Source organism: Triticum aestivum, chromosome 3A (assembly GCF_018294505.1).
Source record: "Triticum aestivum cultivar Chinese Spring chromosome 3A, IWGSC CS RefSeq v2.1, whole genome shotgun sequence".
NCBI classification, from domain to species: Eukaryota; Viridiplantae; Streptophyta; class Magnoliopsida; order Poales; family Poaceae; genus Triticum; species Triticum aestivum.
In genome coordinates, this window is record NC_057800.1 from 616,087,004 (window position 1) to 616,106,192 (window position 19,189).

Consider the following 19,189-nt stretch of genomic DNA (forward strand, 5'->3'; position numbering starts at 1 on the left):
TGCTGGAGAGGTGGAGTGGTGGAGATTGGCCGATGGCTGAAATCGAGGAGAGGCGGTGGCAGCTGCGATCTGGTTGGGTGGAGAAGGATCGAGAGGGATCCCGATGTGGAAAAGGACTGGCGGCGGCTAGGAGGATGGGACAGGGCTCCTAAAATCTAGGGTTAGGCCGGTAGGTGGTCTATTTATAGATAGAGGAGAAGGTTTAGGGTCTCACCAATTTAGATCCGACGATCCAAAAAATAGGTTAGGGAAAACAAATAAGAAACCGAAGATATTTAGGGGATGATTGGAGATGATCCGGATTCATCGGTAACGACAGTCCGGGTCGGGTCCGGGACAGCTTTCAGACGCGCGTGAGGGGTTCGATGCATTGTGCAGAGAGGGTTTCGGGGCCTGGCGGTTGTCAGCGGACTGTGCAGAAGGGCTCGAGCTAAGAGAAGAAAAGAGAGAGAGAGGCCCGGCGACTGTTTTCGGAGACCGAAAACGTCGGACGTTAGACCGACTATATTGTCGCTATAGTTAATCGTTGGGGCATCAAACGAACTCCGAATTCAATGAAACTTGGCAGGCGGTCTATCTACACTATAATAAGACCACACGTCAACTTTCAACCCAAACCGAGAACATTTTCCGGCCACTTATAAAATACTATTTCGGACATGCCGCGGGCGCGTGCAAGTGTGGTTGGGCTCCGAACGGACAACAGAGAGAACTCGGAGGCCAGGACGGATGCAAATTTTGAAAACATGATGATGCAATGCACATGATGACATGACAAGATGCAACATGCAAGCGAATGACATGGCAACAACAACGAATAACTGAAAGACACCTGGCACATTGGTCTCGGGGCGTTACAACACTCCACCACTACGAGAGGATCTCGTCCCGAGATCTAGAATGGCACCGGAGGGAAACGGAAGAGGAAGAGGAGAGGTAAAACTAAGTTGCTTCTTTGACAAACGAGTGAAACCACGAACCTTGAAGAGGTTAAGCCACTTCGAGAAAAGAATACAACGGAGATAAATGAAGTTGAAAGCACTCCGTTAGCAAAGAGGAACAAGGAAGAACAACTTCGGTCAGCACTCCGGTTGAAAAGTGATACAAGACTTGATAAGATGAAAAGAACTTGAGCAGAGGACACGACACTTCGGTTAAATGGATAAGCAAAAGAAAGAAGCATGATTTTGACAGAACAAAATGATGGGTTGAAAAGAGCAACATCGCAATGCCTCCGGAAGAGAGAAATAGAAGATAGATCATTGAGATAAAAGAATGTAGAAGAAAAAGCCAACTTCTGCCACAAAAGAGTTTGAAAAGGCATCTTTAGGAGAAGGGTCGAACGGAGTTGTTGGAAAAACAACAACGAAAGGAATAATCTTGGTATGGTCTTATGGAATACATCTCAAATTATGAGGTGACAACCTGCCACTCACGGGAAAAAGAATTGGATTGGTATGAACAAGGAGACAAGAAAGTATTTCACAGGGAGGATAAAGAAGAGCTTAGGTCCTTTATAAGCACCATAATTAGCCACAATCCTTAGGGAAAGTTTTAGGCAGAATATAACCCAAGATAACTCCAATGAAGAGATTGATGGATTTACAATACCCCATTCTTAACAACCTGTGAATCATGAAACATGAACTCAAATATCAAGAATGATGTAAAACCACCTCCAATGATATGGTAGAAAGAAATGCACTCCGGATTGCAAGATGAAGAAAGCTTGAGCTCCTTAGAAAAGAAACTCAATGAAAAACTTCTAGACGGAAATAAATCCTTGATGAACCATCATGTAGAGCCTCCATGAAGAACTCCGGTAATAAAAGAATGATTAAACGAAATGAAGGATGAAAAGAATAAGGTTGAAGCCTTGCAATGATAAGATGGATCTTCATGATGATGAAAGCTTGGAACTCCGGGAAAAGAAAAGATGAAACAAATGAAACTGAGAATTTGATAAGCCTCCGGAATAAGGAATTAATCTCTTGGATGAAACAAGAATAAGAATTACATTATGCTTCTCCTTCATCAATTAAATTGATGACAATCAACGGATTTGGCATATTACTTATTCTCGTAGAAAAGATTAAGAGAGATAAGGCGCCAACTTGAGAAGGTCTTCAACGAACCACCGGTGGAATCGAAACAACGAATGAATTGATATGATGAACGAAGGAAGACAAAATCTTGGAAGAACCACCGTAAGAATTTGGAAGAATGAATAGATTGATATGATAACCAAGGAAGAGAACTCTTGAACGAATCACCTTAAGAATTTAAATGAACGAAGTAAAGATAAAGAAATATCGGGAAGAATTAGAAAATAAACGAAGATGCTTGAGAGAATTTAGATCCATGAGAACAAAGAGATCACGAGCTGGTTAGAGGAAAAAAACTTGAATGATGCACCGGTAAGATTTAGAGAATGAGAGCTGAAAGCTAAGAATGAATAAACCTGAATTGATGGCCTCCGGATAATCAAACTGAAAAGACTCCTGAATTACTCTGGATGGGTGAAAAGAAATACTCACAACCGAAACAATTATGGGAGGATGGCAGAGAATGGGGCAAGATTTAAAAGAAACTCTTCTTCGGTCTTCAAAATCTGAGAATGACGATGAGAAGCACCACCAAATTGTTGAGATACTCCGGGATGAAAAATGGAAGGTTGAGCCAACGATGAAAAGAATTTAACCGATCTTGGAGAAAGACATTTGACTGATGAAAAATTCATTCTTACGTCAAGCTTCGAAAAGAATTTGAGGATAGCTCCGGGAAAATAAGAAGAGTCAGGTAAGATCCTGGGAAAAGACCTGTGGGTTAGGGCCCACTCAAAAGAAACACCGTAGAATGATTTAAAGGAGAGATTGCACCGGTTGAATTAGATGACTTGAATGAGATAACAACCTCGAAAGATCTTGAATGAATGCAGAGTGGAAAACACAAATCTTCGAGATATCTTGAGCACTCCGGAACAAATGAATAGCGAGAGGTGAATGATTAAGAGGTGCACCGTTATGATAAGGCATTTGAAACGAGGAAAAAGATATGACCAACACCGAAAGCTCGAATTGGTTCCACCGGAGAAGAAAACGACTGATGAGAGACGAACTTGAAGCTTTGTTAGCATCTTCCCGAGAATCATCGGATAAGAATATTGATGGAAAAGGAATGGAGAAGCTTCCCATCAATAAAAGGATACTTGAATAAGAAATCTGAGTCCTCGAAGAAGAAGGGTGGGTGGGTGGGAAAAACAAAGACAACTTGGAACGGATGAAACAAACACCGTTGAGAAGACTTGAGTTGATCTTGCGAATGTTGAAATGATCGGATCCAATTGAAAAGAAACAACACCGGTTGAAAATGATTTACATGACAATCTCGATTATCAAGAAGGATTAGTATTCACATCGGAGTATGAGAACACCATTTGGGAAAGGTATGGAATCAACACTTGACATTGAAGCAACTCGAATACCACAACTCCAAACAAAAACAGAGGATTGGCTTGCAGAATAAGCCGGAACAAACATATGATAGAGATTTCGCCCGAAGTTTTCATGGTGGGGCCTACACAGGCTCGATCGTACAACACCATCATGTACAAGGTAGTGCACATGACATACGAAGCATCCCCGAGTCGGCATAGCCAAGGACTCTTTAAGACACAACGAGACCACTGTAAGACCAACCGTGAATAGGCGGACCATTAGACGTCGAACCCCAATTTCATATCATACATCTGTCGAAAAGATATCCTAAGAGCTACTTGAATTCCCACTTATAAACTCCCGAAACTATCCGGTTATGCAATCAGGTGTTGGGGATACAGGGGAAGCATAATATCTCACCCAAAACTAGCAAATCCTACATCCAGCTGTATCCATCCTTCAACACATAACCAAGAAACCTTCGGAAATCATCTACCTCAACCTTCGAAAAGCATCCGTTATACAAGTTATGGCAATACTCCCGAACTCCCGCCCTAGTACTAGGTGGCGTCGAGGTTATCTCACCAACAACTGCATAAAAGAGATTTTCGATGTCGGTGAACTAAACTCAGGTATTCCAGAACTGCAACGATAAAATTGTGACGACAACACCTCGGAGCTCAACTCCCCGGGACACTGCCACAACCCCTAAATGTCAGGAGGCACCAAGAACAATGTTCTTGTCACAAAACCATCGGAACGATTCCAAGATACCCGTGTGATCCTAAATTTTTTTTAGTGAAATTTGAGAAGAGAAGAGACAAAACTCTATGTCAGGATGCCTTACCAGGGCGATGAAGGGACTGGGGAGTAAAAAGAATTCCTAAACTCTCCGATATATAATTCCTAAATGACTCAAAACATTTTTCTAGACTCAACTCGGCTGCTAGTTCGATCAAGCAACGGGGCTCCTAAGGTCGGGGAAGGCTCTTATACCAACTTGTAACGCCCTCGATGCGGCTATATCTCCCACGTGTCGAAGCACGACTTAGAGGCATAACCGCATTGAAAGCAATGTCGCAAGTGAGGTAATCTTCACACAACTCATGTAATACATAAGGGAAAGAGATACATAGTTGGCTTACAATCGCCACTTCACACAATACATGAATACAACATTACAACAATCAAATACAATCAAGGTCCGACTACGGAACCAAAATAAAAGAAGAACCCCAAAAGCGACAAGGTCCCCCGATCAACCCCAACTGGGCTCCACTACTGATCAACTAGAACGAAACAACACAAAGGACAAGATCTTCATCGAGCTCCTCCTGAGCTTGGTTGCGTCATCTGCACGGACTCATCGGCACCTGCAAGCTGGTTTTGAAAGTATCTGTGAGTCACGGGGACTCAGCAATCTCACACCCTCGCGATCAAGACTATTTAAGCTTATGGGTAAGGTAAAATGTATGAGGTGGAGCTGCAGCAAGCGACTAGCATATATGGTGGCTAAACATACGCAAATGAGAGCGAGAAGAGAAGGCAAAGCACGACCGAGAAACTATGATCAAGAAGTGATGCTAGAACAACCTACGTCAAGCATAACTCCAACACCGTGTTCACTTCCCGGACTCCGCCAAAAAGAGACCATCACGGTTACACACGCGGTTGATGCATTTTAATTAAGGTCAACTTCGGGTTTTCTACAACCGGACATTAACAAATTCCCATCTGCCCATAACCGCGGGCACGGCTTTCGAAAGTTCAAATCCCTGCAGGGGTGTCCCAACTTAGCCCATCACAAGCTCTCACGGTCAACGAAGGATATTCCTTCTAGCGGGAAGACCCGATCAGACTCGGAATCCCGGTTACAAGACATTTCGACAAGGTAAAACTAAACCAGCAACACCGCCCGAATGTGCCGACAAATCCTGATAGGAGATGCACATATCTCTTTCTGAGGGCACACTCAGATTGTCCAAGGTCCGGCGGAGATGCGGGACCCGGGCGGTGCGAGGCAAGGCTCCAAGCGGCGAAGGGCGCTGCAAGGAGACGGGCATCCATGAGCTCGGGCAGGAGAAGGAGGGTCGAGGAGGTCCTGCGGTGGCGCTGCCGGTGTTGTGCTGGACTCCGGTGAGGCGGAGAGGCAGGGGACGGAGCGGCAAGAGTTCGAGGCCATGGCGACTCGACGGCGGCGCTGCAGCTTCGAGGCGTCGGAGCTCCCTGTACGAGCAGACAGAGAGAGAGAGATGTGAGGGAGAGGGAGAAGAATGGAAGGAGGGAGAAGAGGTGCGAGGCTCATCTGGTGGTCAACGCCGATGGCGCAGGACAGCGTCGGGCACGGGGTTGGGGTCCGGCAGTGGTGCCGGTCCATGGCGCGGGGTGGGGCATGGAGGAGCTCCTCTCCTCTGGATCGAACTGAAAGGAGAAGGCAGCGGGGCGCTGGTCTCTGACGAGGACGGTCGAAGACGGCGGCCTCAGGCAAGGGAGGTCGGGCTCCTGGAACGAGAGGGGCGTGGGAAATCTGGCGCCGTGGTGCTTTGCTCCCCAGCGAGCTCAGGCGAGGTCAAGGGGATCCATGGGCGCGTGGGGCTGCTGGAGAGGTGGAGTGGTGGAGATTGGCCAATGGCTGAAATCGAGGAGAAGCGGTGGCAGCTGCGATCTGGTTGGGTGGAGAAGGATCGGGAGGGATCCCGATGTGGAAAAGGACTGGCGGCGGCTGGGAGGATGGGACAGGGCTCCTAAAATCTAGGGTTAGGCCGGTAGGTGGTCTATTTATAGATAGAGGAGAAGGTTTAGGGTCTCACCAGTTTAGATCTGACGATCCGAAAAAATAGGTTAGGGAAAACAAATAAGAAACCGAAGATATTTAGGGGATGATTGGAGATGATCCGGATTCATCCGTAACGACAGTCCGGGTCGGGTCCGGGACAGCTTTCGGACGCGCGCGAGGGGTTCGATGCACTGTGCAGAGAGGGTTTCGGGGCCTGGCGGTTGTCAGCGGATTGTGCAGAAGGGCTCGAGCTGAGAGAAGAAAAGAGAGAGAGAGAGAGGCCCGGCGACTGTTTTTGGAGACCGAAAACGTCCGACGTTAGACCGACTATATTGTCGCTATAGTTAATCGTTGGGGCATCAAACAAACTCCGAATGTGATTAAAATTGGCAGGCGGTCTATCTACACTATAATAAGACCACACGTCAACTTTCAACCCAAACCGAGAACATTTTCCGGCCACTTATAAAATACTATTTCGGACATGCCGCGGGCGCGTGCAAGTGTGGTTGGGCTCCGAACGGACAACGGAGAGAACTCAAAGGCCGGGACGGATGCAAGTTTTGAAAACATGATGATGCAATGCACATGATGACATGACAAGATGCAACACGCAAGCGAATGACATGGCAACAACAGCAAATAACTGAAAGACACCTGGCACATCGGTCTCGGGGCGTTACACTACTCTAGCTAAATGCTCCCACTTTCAATATGTATCCAGATAGAGACTCAGAATCATCCAGATTGGTGTCAAAGCTTGCATCGACATAACTCTTTACGACGAACTCTTTATCACCTCCATAACCGAGAAATATTTCCTTAGTCCTCTAACGATAATTTTGACCAACTGATACGTCTCCAACGTATCTATAATTTTAGATTGCTCAATGCTATATTATTTACTGTTTTGAATGTTTATGGGCTTTATTATACACTTTTATATCATTTTTGGGACTAACCTATTAACCCAGATCCCAGTGCTAGTTTCTGTTTTTACCCTGTTTTAGGGTTTCGAAGGAAAGGAAAACCAAACGGAGTCCAATTGACCTGAAACTTCATGGAACTCATTTTTGGAAGGAAAGAAGCCCAGAAGACTTGGAGTGCACGTCGGGGGATCTGCGAGAAGGTCACGAGGCAGGGGGGCGCGCCCACCCCCCTGGGCGCGCCCTCCACCCTCGTGAGCCCCTCATGGTCCCCCTGACGTACTTCTTCTGCCTATATATCTCCATATAACCTAAAAACATCCGTGAGCACAATAGATCAGGAGTTCCGCCGCCAGAAGCCTCCGTAGCCACCAAAAACCAATATAGACCCATTCCGGCACCCTGCCGGAGGGGGAATCCCTCTCCGGTGGCCATCTTCATCATCCCGGTGCTCTCCATGATGAGGAGGGAGTAGTTCTCCCTCGGGGCTGGGTATGTACCCGTAGCTATGTGTTTGATCTCTCTCTCTCTCGTGTTCTTGAGATGGTACGATCTTGATGTATCGCGAGCTTTGGTATTATATTTGGATCCTATGATGTTTCTTCCCCCCTCTACTCTCTTGTAATGAATTGAGTTTCCCCTTTGAAGTTATCTTATCAGATTGAGTCTTTAAAGATTTAAGAACACTTGATGTATGTCTTGCCGTGCGTATCTGTGGTGACAATGGGATATCACGTGATTCACTTGCTGTATGTTTTGGTGATCAACTTGCGGGTTCCGCCCATGAACCTATGCATAGGGGTTGGCACACGTTTTCGTCGTGATTCTCCGGTAGGAACTTTGGGGCACTCTTTGAGGTCCTTTGTGTTGGTTGAATAGATGAATCTGAGATTGTGTGATGCATATCGTATAATCATACCCACAGATACTTGAGGTGACATTGGAGTATCTAGGTGACATTTGGGTTTTGGTTGATTTGTGTCTTAAGGTGTTATTCTAGTACGAACTCTAGGGCTGTTTGTGACACCTATAGGAATAGCCCAACAGATTGATTGGAAAGAATAACTTTGAGGTGGTTTCGTACCCTACCATAATCTCTTCATTCGTTCTCCGCTATTAGTGACTTTGGAGTGACTCTTTGTTGCATGTTGAGGGAAAGTTATGTGATCCAATTATGTTATTATTGTTGAGAGGACTTACACTAGTGAAAGTATGAACCCTAGGCCTTGTTTCAACACATTGCAATACCGTTTACGCTCACTTTTATCGCTTGCTACCTTGCTGTTTTTATAATTTCAGATTACAAATACCTTTATCTACTATCTATATACCACTTGTTTCACCATCTCTTTGCCGAACTAGTGCACCTATACAATTTACCATTGTATTGGGTGTGTTGGGGACACAAGAGACTCTTTGTTATTTGGTTGCAGGGTTGCTTGAGAGAGACCATCTTCATCCTATGCCTCCTACGGATTGATAAACCTTAGGTCATCCACTTGAGGGAAATTTGCTACTGTCCTACAAACCTCTGCACTTGGAGGCCCAACAACGTCTACAAGAAGAAGGTTGTGTAGTAGACATCAAGCTCTTTTCTGGCGCCGTCGCCGGGGAGGTTAGCACTTGAAGGTATATCTTTAGATCTTGCAATCGAGTCTTTTAGTTTCTTGTTTTATCACTAGTTTAGTTTATAAAAGAAAATTACAAAAAAATGGAATTAAGGTTACCTCATATGCTTCATCTTTTTAATGTCTTTCGTGAAAATAAGGATTCTGATAATTATGCTCAAGTGCTAGAAAAAGAATGCATTAGAATGTTTGGCACTAAATATTTGAATTATGAGCATGATTGCAATGTTGTTAGTATGAATTCGTTGAATATCTATGAAGCTAATGATATGCAAAGCCACAAGCTTGGGGAAGCTATGTTTGATGAAGATGATATTTTTTGTCCCCCAAGTTTTGATGAGCAAATTTATTATGATGAAAGCATGCCTCCTATCTATGATGACTATTGTGATGACACGTATGCTTTAAAGAATAATGATAACAATGAAACTTGTCATCTAGATTTCAATTTTCAATCCCATGATAGTTACTTTGTTGAGCCCACTAGTATTCATGAGAAGAATTTTGCTTATGTGGAGAGTAGTAATTTTTCTATGCTTGTAGATCATGAAAAGAATGCTTTAGGTGCTGGTTATATTGTTGAATTCAATCATGATGCTACTTAAAAATATTATGAGGGAGGAACATATTCTTGTAGAAATTGCAATAATAACAAGTTTCCTCTATATGTGCTTAAATTTTTTGAAGTTTTGCTTGCTTTGCCTTCCTATGCAAGTTGATTATTGTTCCCACAAGTTGTTTGCTCACAAAATCCCTATGCATAGGAAGAGGGTTAGACTTAAATGTGCTAGTCATATTCTTCATGATGCTCTCTTTATGTTACAATTCTTATCTTTTATGTGAGCATCGTTGAAATCATCATGCCTAGCTAGGGGCGTTAAACAATAGCGCTTGTTGGGAGGCAACCCAATTTTATTTTTGTTCCTTGGTTTTTGTTCCTGTTTAGTAATAAATAATTCATCTAATCTCTATTTATATGTGGTTATATGCTTTTAGTTAGTGTCTGTGCCAAGTAGAACCTTTGGGAAGACTTGGGGAAAGTCTTGTTGATCATGCTGTAAAAAACAGAAACTTTAGCGCTCACGAGAACTGCTGCCATTTTTATTTGGAGAGTGATATTTAGTTAATTATTTTTTCAGATGATTAATAGATAAATTACTCAGGTCCATAAATTTATTTGGAAATTTTATGAGTTCTAGAAGTATACGTTTGATCCAGATTACTACAGATTGTTCTGTTTTTGACAGATTCTGTTTTTCGTGTGTTGTTTGCTTATTTTGATGAATCTATGGCTAGTAAAATAGTTTATAAACCATAGAGAAGTTGGAATACAGTATGTTTAACATCAATATAAATAAATAATGAGTTCATTACAGTATCTTGAAGTGGTGATTTATATTCTTATACTAACGGAGCTTACGAGTTCTCTGTTAAGTTTTGTGTTGTGAAGTTTTCAAATTTTGGGTAAGGATTCGATGGAATATGGAATAAGGAGTGGCAAGAGCCTAAGCTTGGGGATGCCCAAGGCACCCCAAGGTAATATTCAAGGACAACCAAGAGCCTAAGCTTGGGGATGCCCATGACACCCCCAAGATAATCCAAGGACACCAAAAAGTCAAAGCTTGGGGATGCCCCGGAAGGCATCCCCTCTTTCGTCCACTTCCATTGGTAATTTACTTGGAGCTATATTTTTATTCACCAACATGATATGTGTTTTGCTTGGAGCGTCTTGTATTATTTGGGTCTTTGCTTGTTAGTGTGCCACAATCATCCTTGCTATACACACCTTTTGAGAGAGCCATACATGAATTAGAATTTGATAGAATACTCTATGTGCTTCACTTATATCTTTTTGAGCTAAGTAGTTTTGCTCTATGTGCTTCACTTAGATCTTTTAGAGCACGGTGGTGGATTTGTTTTAAAGAAACTATTGATCTCACATGCTTCACTTAAATTATTTTGAGAGTCTTAATAGCATGGCAATTTGCTTAATAGTAACATGCTTGGTATTCAAGATTTGTGAAACTTTCTTTTGAGTGTGTTGAATACTAAGAAACGTTGGATGCTTGATAATTGTTTTGAGATATGGAGGTATTAATATCAAAGTCATGCTAGTAGAGTAATTGTGAATTTGAGAAGTGCTTGAGTTAAAGTTTGCAAGTCCCGTAGCATGCATGTATAGTAAACGTTATGCAACAAGTTTGAAACATGAGGTGTTATTTGATTGTCCTCCTTATGAGTGGCGGTCGGGGACGAGCGATGGTCTTTTCCTACCAATCTATCCCCCTAGGAGCATGCGCGTAATACTTTGGTTTTTGATGGCTTGTAGATTTTTGCAATAAGTATATGAGTTCTTTATGACTAATGTTGAATCCATGGATTATACGCACTTTCACCCTTCCATCATTGCTAGCCTCTACGGTACCGTGCATTGCCCTTTCTCACATTGAGAGTTGGCGCAAACTTCGCCGGTGCATCCAAACCCCGTGATATGATACACTCTTTCACACATAAACCTCCTTATATCTTCCTCAAAACAGCCACCATACCTACCTATTATGGCATTTCCATAGCCATTCCGAGATATATTGCCATGCAACTTTCCACCATCCAGTTTATCATGACACATTCATCATTGTCATATTGCTTAGCATGATCATGTTGTTGACATAGTATTTGTGGCAAAGCCACCGTTCATAATTTTTTCATACTTGTCACTCTTGATTCATTGCATATCCCAATACATCGCCGGAGGCATCCATATAAAGTCATACTTTGTTCTAGTATCGAGTTGTAATCATTGAGTTGTAAATAAATAGAAGTGTGAAGATCATCATTCAATAGAGCATTGTCCCCCCAAAAAAGAGAAAGGCCAAAGAAAAAAAGAAGGCCCAAAAAAAGAGAAAATAAATAAAAAGGGGCAATGCTACTATCCTTTTTTCCACACTTGTGCTTCAAAGTAGCACCGTGTTCTTCATATAGAGAGTCTCTTGAGTTATCACTTTCATATACCAGTGGGAATTTTCATTATAGAACTTGGCTTGTATATTCCAACAATGGGCCTCCTTAAGTGCCCTAGGTCCTTGTGAGCAAGCAAGTTGGATGCACACCCACTTAGTTTCTTTTGTTGAGCTTTCATACATTTATAGCTCTAGTGCATCCGTTGCATGGCAATCTATAACGCCCTCGATGCGGCTATATCTCCCACGTGTTGAATCACGACTTAGAGGCATAGCCGCATTGAAAGCAATGTCGCAAGTGAGGTAATCTTCACACAACCCATGTAATACATAAGGGAAAGAGATACATAGTTGGCTTACAATCGCCACTTCACACAATTACATGAATAAAGCATTACATCAAACAGATACAATCAAGGTCCGACTACGGAACCAAAATAAAAGAAGACTACCCCAAATGCTACACAGATCCCCTATCGACCCCAACCGGGCTCCACTACTGATCGACTAGAACGAAACAACACAAAGGACAAGATCTTCAACGAGCTCCTCCTTGAGCTCGGTTGCGTCATCTGCACGGTATCCTCGGCACCTACTAGCTGGTTTTGGAAGTATCTGTGAGTCACGGGGACTCGGCAATCTCGCACCCTCGTGATCAAGACTATTTAAGCTTATGGGTAAGGTAAAGGTATGATGTGGATCTGCAGCAAGCGACTAGCATATATGGTGGCTAACATACGCAAATGAGAGCAAGAAGAGAAGGCAAAGCGCGATCGAGAAACTATGATCAAGAAGTGATCCTAGAACAACCTACGTCAAACATAACTCCAACACCGTGTTCACTTCCTGGACTCCACCGGAAAGAGACCATCACGGTAACACACGCGGTTGATGTATTTTAATTAAGATCAACTTTAGGTTTTCTACAACCGGACATTAACAAATTCCCATCTGCCCATAACCGCGGGCACGGCTTTCGAAAGTTCAAAACCCTGCAGGGGTGTCCCAACTTAGCCCACCACAAGCTCTCACGGTCAACGAAGGATATTCCTTCTAGCGGGAAGACCCGATCAGGCTCGGAATCCCGGTTAGAAGACATCCTCGACAATGGTAAAACAAGTCCAGCAAGACCACCCGATGCGCCGACATCCCGATAGGAGCTGCACATATCTCGTTCTCAGGGCAACACCGGATAAGCAATCCGTACAACTAAAACAAGCCCTCGAGTTTCACTAAGGTGGCGCTGCAAGGGGCTCTAGTTTGGACCAACACTTAGACAAGCACTGGCCCGGGGGGGTTAAAATAAAGATGACCTCGGGATGCGCGACTCCCAAGGGAAAAAGGCTAGGTGGCGAATGGTAAAACCAAGGTTGGGCCTTGCTGGAGGAGTTTTATTCAAAGCGAACTGTCAAGGGGTTCCCATTATAACCCAACCGCGTAAGGAACGCAAAATCCGGGAACATAACACCGATATGACGGAAACTAGGGCGGCAAGAGTGGAACAAAACACCAGGCATACGGCCGAGCCTTCCACCCTTTACCAAGTATATATATGCATTAATTAAATAAGAGATATTGTGATATCCCAACAAAATATCCGTGTTCCAACATGGAATAAGCTCCAATCTTCACCTGTAACTAACAACACTATAAGAGGGGCTGAGCAAAGCGGTAACATAGCCAAACAACGGTTTGCTAGGACAAGGTGGTTAGAGGCTTGGCTTCACAAGATGGGAGGCATGATAAGCAAGTGGTAGGTATCGCAGCATAGGCATAGCAAAAGAGCGAGCAACTAGCAAGCAAAGATAGAAGTGATTTCGAGGGTATGGTCATCTTGCCTGAGATCCCGCAAGGAAGAAGAATGAGTCCACAAAGAAGACAAACAGACAAAGTCGAACGAATCCTCACAAACGCGACGTTATCAGAACTAACCCGAAGAAGCAACACCGGAAAGAAAGCAAACAACATGGTAAACAACCACCACATAAGCATGGCATGATGCACAACCAAGTATGATACATGTCCGGTTTAAATATGCATGGCATGGCAAAGTGCACAAACAAAACTACAAATTAAGTGGAGCTCAATATGCAACGAGTTGCATATTGACGGACACCACAATAATTATTTAGTTCGCTCTTGTTTATGTACCCAAAAATATTAAATGTTGGTTAGCATGGCATGGGTGAAGCATAAAAAAAACTATCTAACTAAGCAATTTAAATGGGGCCAGATATAACAAACAACAAATCTGTTAAATCCCCATATGCATTAGTAATTTAAAAGCAAACAACAATTTAAACATTTTAATTGTTGTTATTATGATGTGAATGACATGGACAAGTTTATGCAATTTTTATTAAAATTTGACAAGAGCATTATGAAGCATTTGTCACCGTGGTGGAAAGGAAAGGGGTGCCACGGCAACGATAACGAAAACGGTGCCACGGCAGCGTTCCGATTCTGGTAACTCGAGTGAGATACCGATGCAAAGGAGAAATGTGCGGATGCGTCCAAAAGATGGTGGGGCGCTCCCGGATTCCGGGTGTCCCATGAGACGATGGTAACAAGGCAAAAGAGGGGCAACGTGCATCGACAATTCAAACACGGTTCGAACATGAGCATCTCAAACATCACAAGCATTCGATCACGGATGTCGTCTTGATGGTTATACCTTCGAAGCGTGTGTTCTCGGAGCGGTTCGGGTCAAGCAGTGTAGTCGTTCACGATCGCCGTGGGAAGTAGTGGTACTCGGCGATGGTAGAGGAAGTAGTTGTTCACATGACGGTAGTCGAACTTGACGGTTCCGTTACACGGGTCTTCGGCAACGGTAGTGGTACCCATTTTGTAGTCGTGCACATTCCGTAGATGTTCGAGGTCACGACGAGGATCTTGACGTCCACGGTTCTTCAAGGGTCGATGGTACATGTTCTATAGACGTTCCGGCGGCGGTAGTGGTACACGTTTAACGTCGACGGTAGTTGTTCACGGTTCGTAGACGAACTTGGCGTATCCGTGCAGTGGTCGAACTTGAGGTGGTCCCGGACCGGCTGGACTTGGCGCATCCGACAGCAAAAGTATACAAACGGGTTCGGTGGTGACTATGAGGAATCCAACTATGTGGCACTCGGCATCGAGGTCCCGCAGCGCAACAGTGACAGGAGGCAGGCCCTAACAGGGATGAAACAAGGCGGACATAGGCGGAGGGGAACGCGACGAGGCGGGCGGTCGCGACAGCGGCTCACTCGCCGGCAACTGCTGGAGACGGAGGTCGGGGCAGATGGAGCTTCTGCTCCGGCGATGCAGCGGCGCAGGGAATGGAGGGAGGTGCTGCTCCGGGCGCTCGACGGCGTCTCCGGTGAGAACTGAGTCGAGGCAGGGGTTCGGCGGCCATGAGTTGGTCTCCTGTTACAGAGAATAAGAGAGATGAGAGGTGGAGGAGGGAAAGAGAAGGAGGGAGAGGCGTGAGGGAAGGTGCCTTGGAGGTCGAGGTCGGCGGGAACGGCGCGCAGGCTGATCCGGGCGGAGGCACGCGGGATCCCGCCGGCGGCGTGGCCTGAGATGACGGCGCCATGGGGATTGGTCCCCTGGACGCGCCGTGCGATGCTGGAAGAAGCAACAACGGGGTTTGCGGAGAGGCGACATGGAGGAGGAGCTGGCGGCGCTAGGAGAACCAGAGGGAGAGGGTCAAGGGAATCGGCTGGAGCACGGGGATCGAGCGGATGGGGCGCTGCGTGGGAGATGGGGCTTCTGGCGGCGCTAGAGGAGGAGACGAGGGAGAGGTATCGATCGTGATGGGGTTGCGCTAGGGTTAGGTGGCTGGGCTGTGGGATGCCCTGGCCAAATGGGCCAGCGCGGTGGAGACTGGTTGGCCGGCCTGGGCCTAGGGATGGGCCCTAGAGGCAAGCCTGCTGGACTCCTCTCTCTCATTTCTAAAACAGAAAAAACAAAGAAGAGAAGAAAAAGGAAGGAGGTGATAGGGGAAGAAGTTGGACATAATTTCCTTGGACTCACAAAAATGTGAGGAATTTAAATAAAATGGCAAGAGGGTTTTTGGAGAACAATAGATTCGCACATGTTGAATTTAATTCAACATGTTTGAATTTTGAAACCCATTCGAAAGGACTCTAAAAGGGCTGAGATTTTTAGAGGAGCCTCGATAAAAGAGATGAGAAATATAGGCAAGGTTTGAAGGTCAAACTCGAAGAGGAATAGACATGGAAAATATTTTGCACATGTGTTATGGGTGATACCAAATTATTGGAATATAATTTATATAGCTCCATAAAATATTGGGAGAATATGTTTTAAAGAGTAATCACCATAGTGAATATCCCTCGATTTAAATGGACCGAAGATCCATGCAATTTATTTAGTTGAGTTAAGAAAAGAAATGACATGATGCAATGCACATGATGCAAAGATCAATGCAATGAGCCAAACAAAACACACAACGAAACCCGGAAACCCTGGAAGGCATCTGAAGCTCCGGTCTTGGGGCGTTACACAATCCCTACTCCTTGCATTAACATCAATCGATGGGCATCTCCATAGCCCATTGATTAGCCTCGTTGATGTGAGACTTTCTCCTTTTTGTCTTCTCCACATAACCCCCATCATTATATTCTATTCCACCCATAGTGCTATATCCATGGCTCATGCTCATGTATTGCGTGAAAGTTTATGAGTTTGAAATTATTAAGGTATGAAACAATTGCTTGGCTTGTCATCGGGGTTGTGCATGATGAGAGCATTCTTGTGTGATGAAAATGGAGCATGACTAAACTGTATGATTTTGTAGGATGAACTTTCTATGGTCATGTTATTTTGAGAAGACATAATTGCTTAGTTAGTATGCTTGAAGTATTATTATTTTTATGTCATTATGAACTTTTGTCTTGAATCTTTCGGATCTGAATATTCATACCACAATTAAGAAGAATCACATTGAAATTATGCCAAGTAGCAGTCCGCATCAAAAATTCTGTTTTTATCATTTATCTACTCGAGGACGAGCAGGAATTAAGCTTGGGGATGCTGATACGTCTCCAACGTATCTATAATTTTTGATTGCTCCATGCTATATTATTTACTGTTTTGAATGTTTATGGGCTTTATTATACACTTTTATATCATTTTCGGGACTAACCTATTAACCCAGAGCCCAGTGCCAGTTTTCGTTTTTACCCTGTTTTAGGGTTTCGAAGAAAAGGAAAACCAAACGGAGTCCAATTGACCTGAAACTTCACGGAACTCATTTTTGGAAGGAAAGAAGCCCAGAAGACTTGGAGTGCACGTCGGGGGATCTGCGAGGAGGTCACGAGGCAGGGGGGCGCGCCCACCCCCCTGGGCGCGCCCTCCACCCTCGTGAGCCCCTCGTGGCCCCCCTAACGTACTTCTTCCGCCTATATATATCTCCATATACCCTAAAAACATCCGTGAGCACAATAGACCGGGAATTCTGCCGCCAGAAGCCTCCGTAGACACCGAAAACCAATCTAGACCCGTTCCGGCACCCTGTCGGAGGGGGAATCCCTCTCTGGTGGCCATCTTCATCATCCCGGTGCTCTCCATGACGAGGAGGGAGTAGTTCTCCCTCGGGGCTGAGGGTATGTACCAGTAGCTATGTGTTTGATCTCTCTCTCTCTCTCTCTCTCTCTCTCTCTCTCTCGTGTTCTTGAGATGGTACGATCTTGATGTATCGCGAGCTTTGCTATTATATTTGGATCCTATGATGTTTCTTCCCCCCTCTACTCTCTTGTAATGGATTGAGTTTCCCCTTTGAAGTTATCTTATCGGATTGAGTCTTTAAAGATTTGAGAACACTTGATGTATGTCTTGCCGTGCGTATCTGTGGTGACAATGGGATATCACGTGATTCACTTGATGTATGTTTTGGTGATCAACTTGCGGGTTCCGCCCATGAACCTATTCATAGGGTTGGCACACGTTTTCGTCATGATTCTCCGGTAGGAACTTTGGGGCACTTTTTGAGGTCCTTTGTGTTGGTTGAATAGATGAATCTAAGATTGTGTGATGCATATCGTATAATCATACCCACGGATACTTGAGGTGACATTGGAGTATCTAGGTGACATTAGGGTTTTGGTTGATTTGTGTCTTAAGGTGTTATTCTAGTACGAACTCTAGGGCTGTTTGTGACACCTATAGGAATAGCCCAACGGATTGATTGGAAAGAATAACTTTGAGGTGGTTTCGTACCCTACCATAATCTCTTCGTTCGTTCTCTGCTACTAGTGACTTTGGAGTGACTCTTTGTTGCATGTTGAGGGATAGTTATGTGATCCAATTATGTTATTATTGTTGAGAGGACTTGTACTAGTGAAATTATGAACCCTAGGCCTTGTTTCAACACATTGCAATGCCGTTTACGCTCACTTTTATCGCTTGCTACCTTGCTGTTTTTATAATTTCAGATTACAAATACCTTTATCTACTATCTATATACCACTTGTTTCACCATCTCTTCGCCGAACTAGTGTACCTATACAATTTACCATTGTATTGGGTGTGTTGGGGACACAAGAGACTCTTTGTTATTTGGTTGTAGGGTTGCTTGAGAGAGACCATCTTCATCCTACGCCTCCTACGGATTGATAAACCTTAGGTCATCCACTTGAGGGAAATTTGCTACTGTCCTACAAACCTCTGCACTTGGAGGCCCAACAACATCTACAAGAAGAAGGTTGTGTAGTAGACATCACCAACGTCCAGTGATCTACTCCTAGATCACTATTGTACTCCCTTGCCAAACTCAGGGCAAGGTATACAATAGGTCTGGTACACAACATGGCATACTTTATAGAACCTATGGCTGAGGCATGGGAAATGACTTTCATTCTCTCTCTATCTTTTGTTCTGGTCGGGCTTTGAGTCTTACTCAACTTCACACCTTGCAACACAGGCAAGAACTTCATCTTTGACTGTTCCATTTTGAACTACTTCAAAAAACTTCTCAAGGTATGTACTCATTGAAAGAACTTATCATGCGTCTTGATCTATCTCTATACATCTTGATGCTCAATATATAAGCAGCTTCACCGAGGTCTTTCTTTGAAAAACTCCTTTCAAACACTCCTTTATGCTTTCCAGAAAATTCTACGTCATCTCCGATCAACAATATGTCATTCACATATACTTATCAGAAAGCCTGTAGTGCTCCCACTCACTTTCTTGTAAATATATGCTTCACCACAAGTCTGTATAAAACTATATGCTTTGATCAACTCATCAAAGCGTATATTCCAACTCCGAGATGCTTGCACTAGTCCATAGATGGATCGCTGGAGCTTTGCACACTTTGTTAACACCTTTAGGATCGAAAAAACCTTCTGGTTGCATCATATACAACTCTTCTTTAAGAAATCCATTAAGGAATGTAGGTTTGACATCCATTTGCCAAATTTCATAAAATGCGGCAATTGCTAACATAATTCGGACA

At 44.1% G+C, this 19,189-nt stretch overlaps 1 protein-coding gene across 1 annotated transcript; it reads right to left on the bottom strand.

The window, feature by feature from the left end:
- Window positions 1–14,235: 14,235 nt before the first annotated feature.
- LOC123058794 (mucin-7-like) lies at window positions 14,236–15,714 on the bottom strand. The gene is made up of 2 exons (XM_044481474.1): window positions 15,206–15,714; window positions 14,236–15,132 (listed from the first exon to the last, which is right to left on the bottom strand). The coding sequence occupies exons 1-2, from the start codon at window positions 15,299–15,301 to the stop codon at window positions 14,899–14,901; spliced, it is 330 nt and encodes a 109-aa protein (XP_044337409.1). The 5' UTR covers window positions 15,302–15,714; the 3' UTR covers window positions 14,236–14,898.
- Between the last annotated feature and the right edge of the window lie 3,475 nt (window positions 15,715–19,189).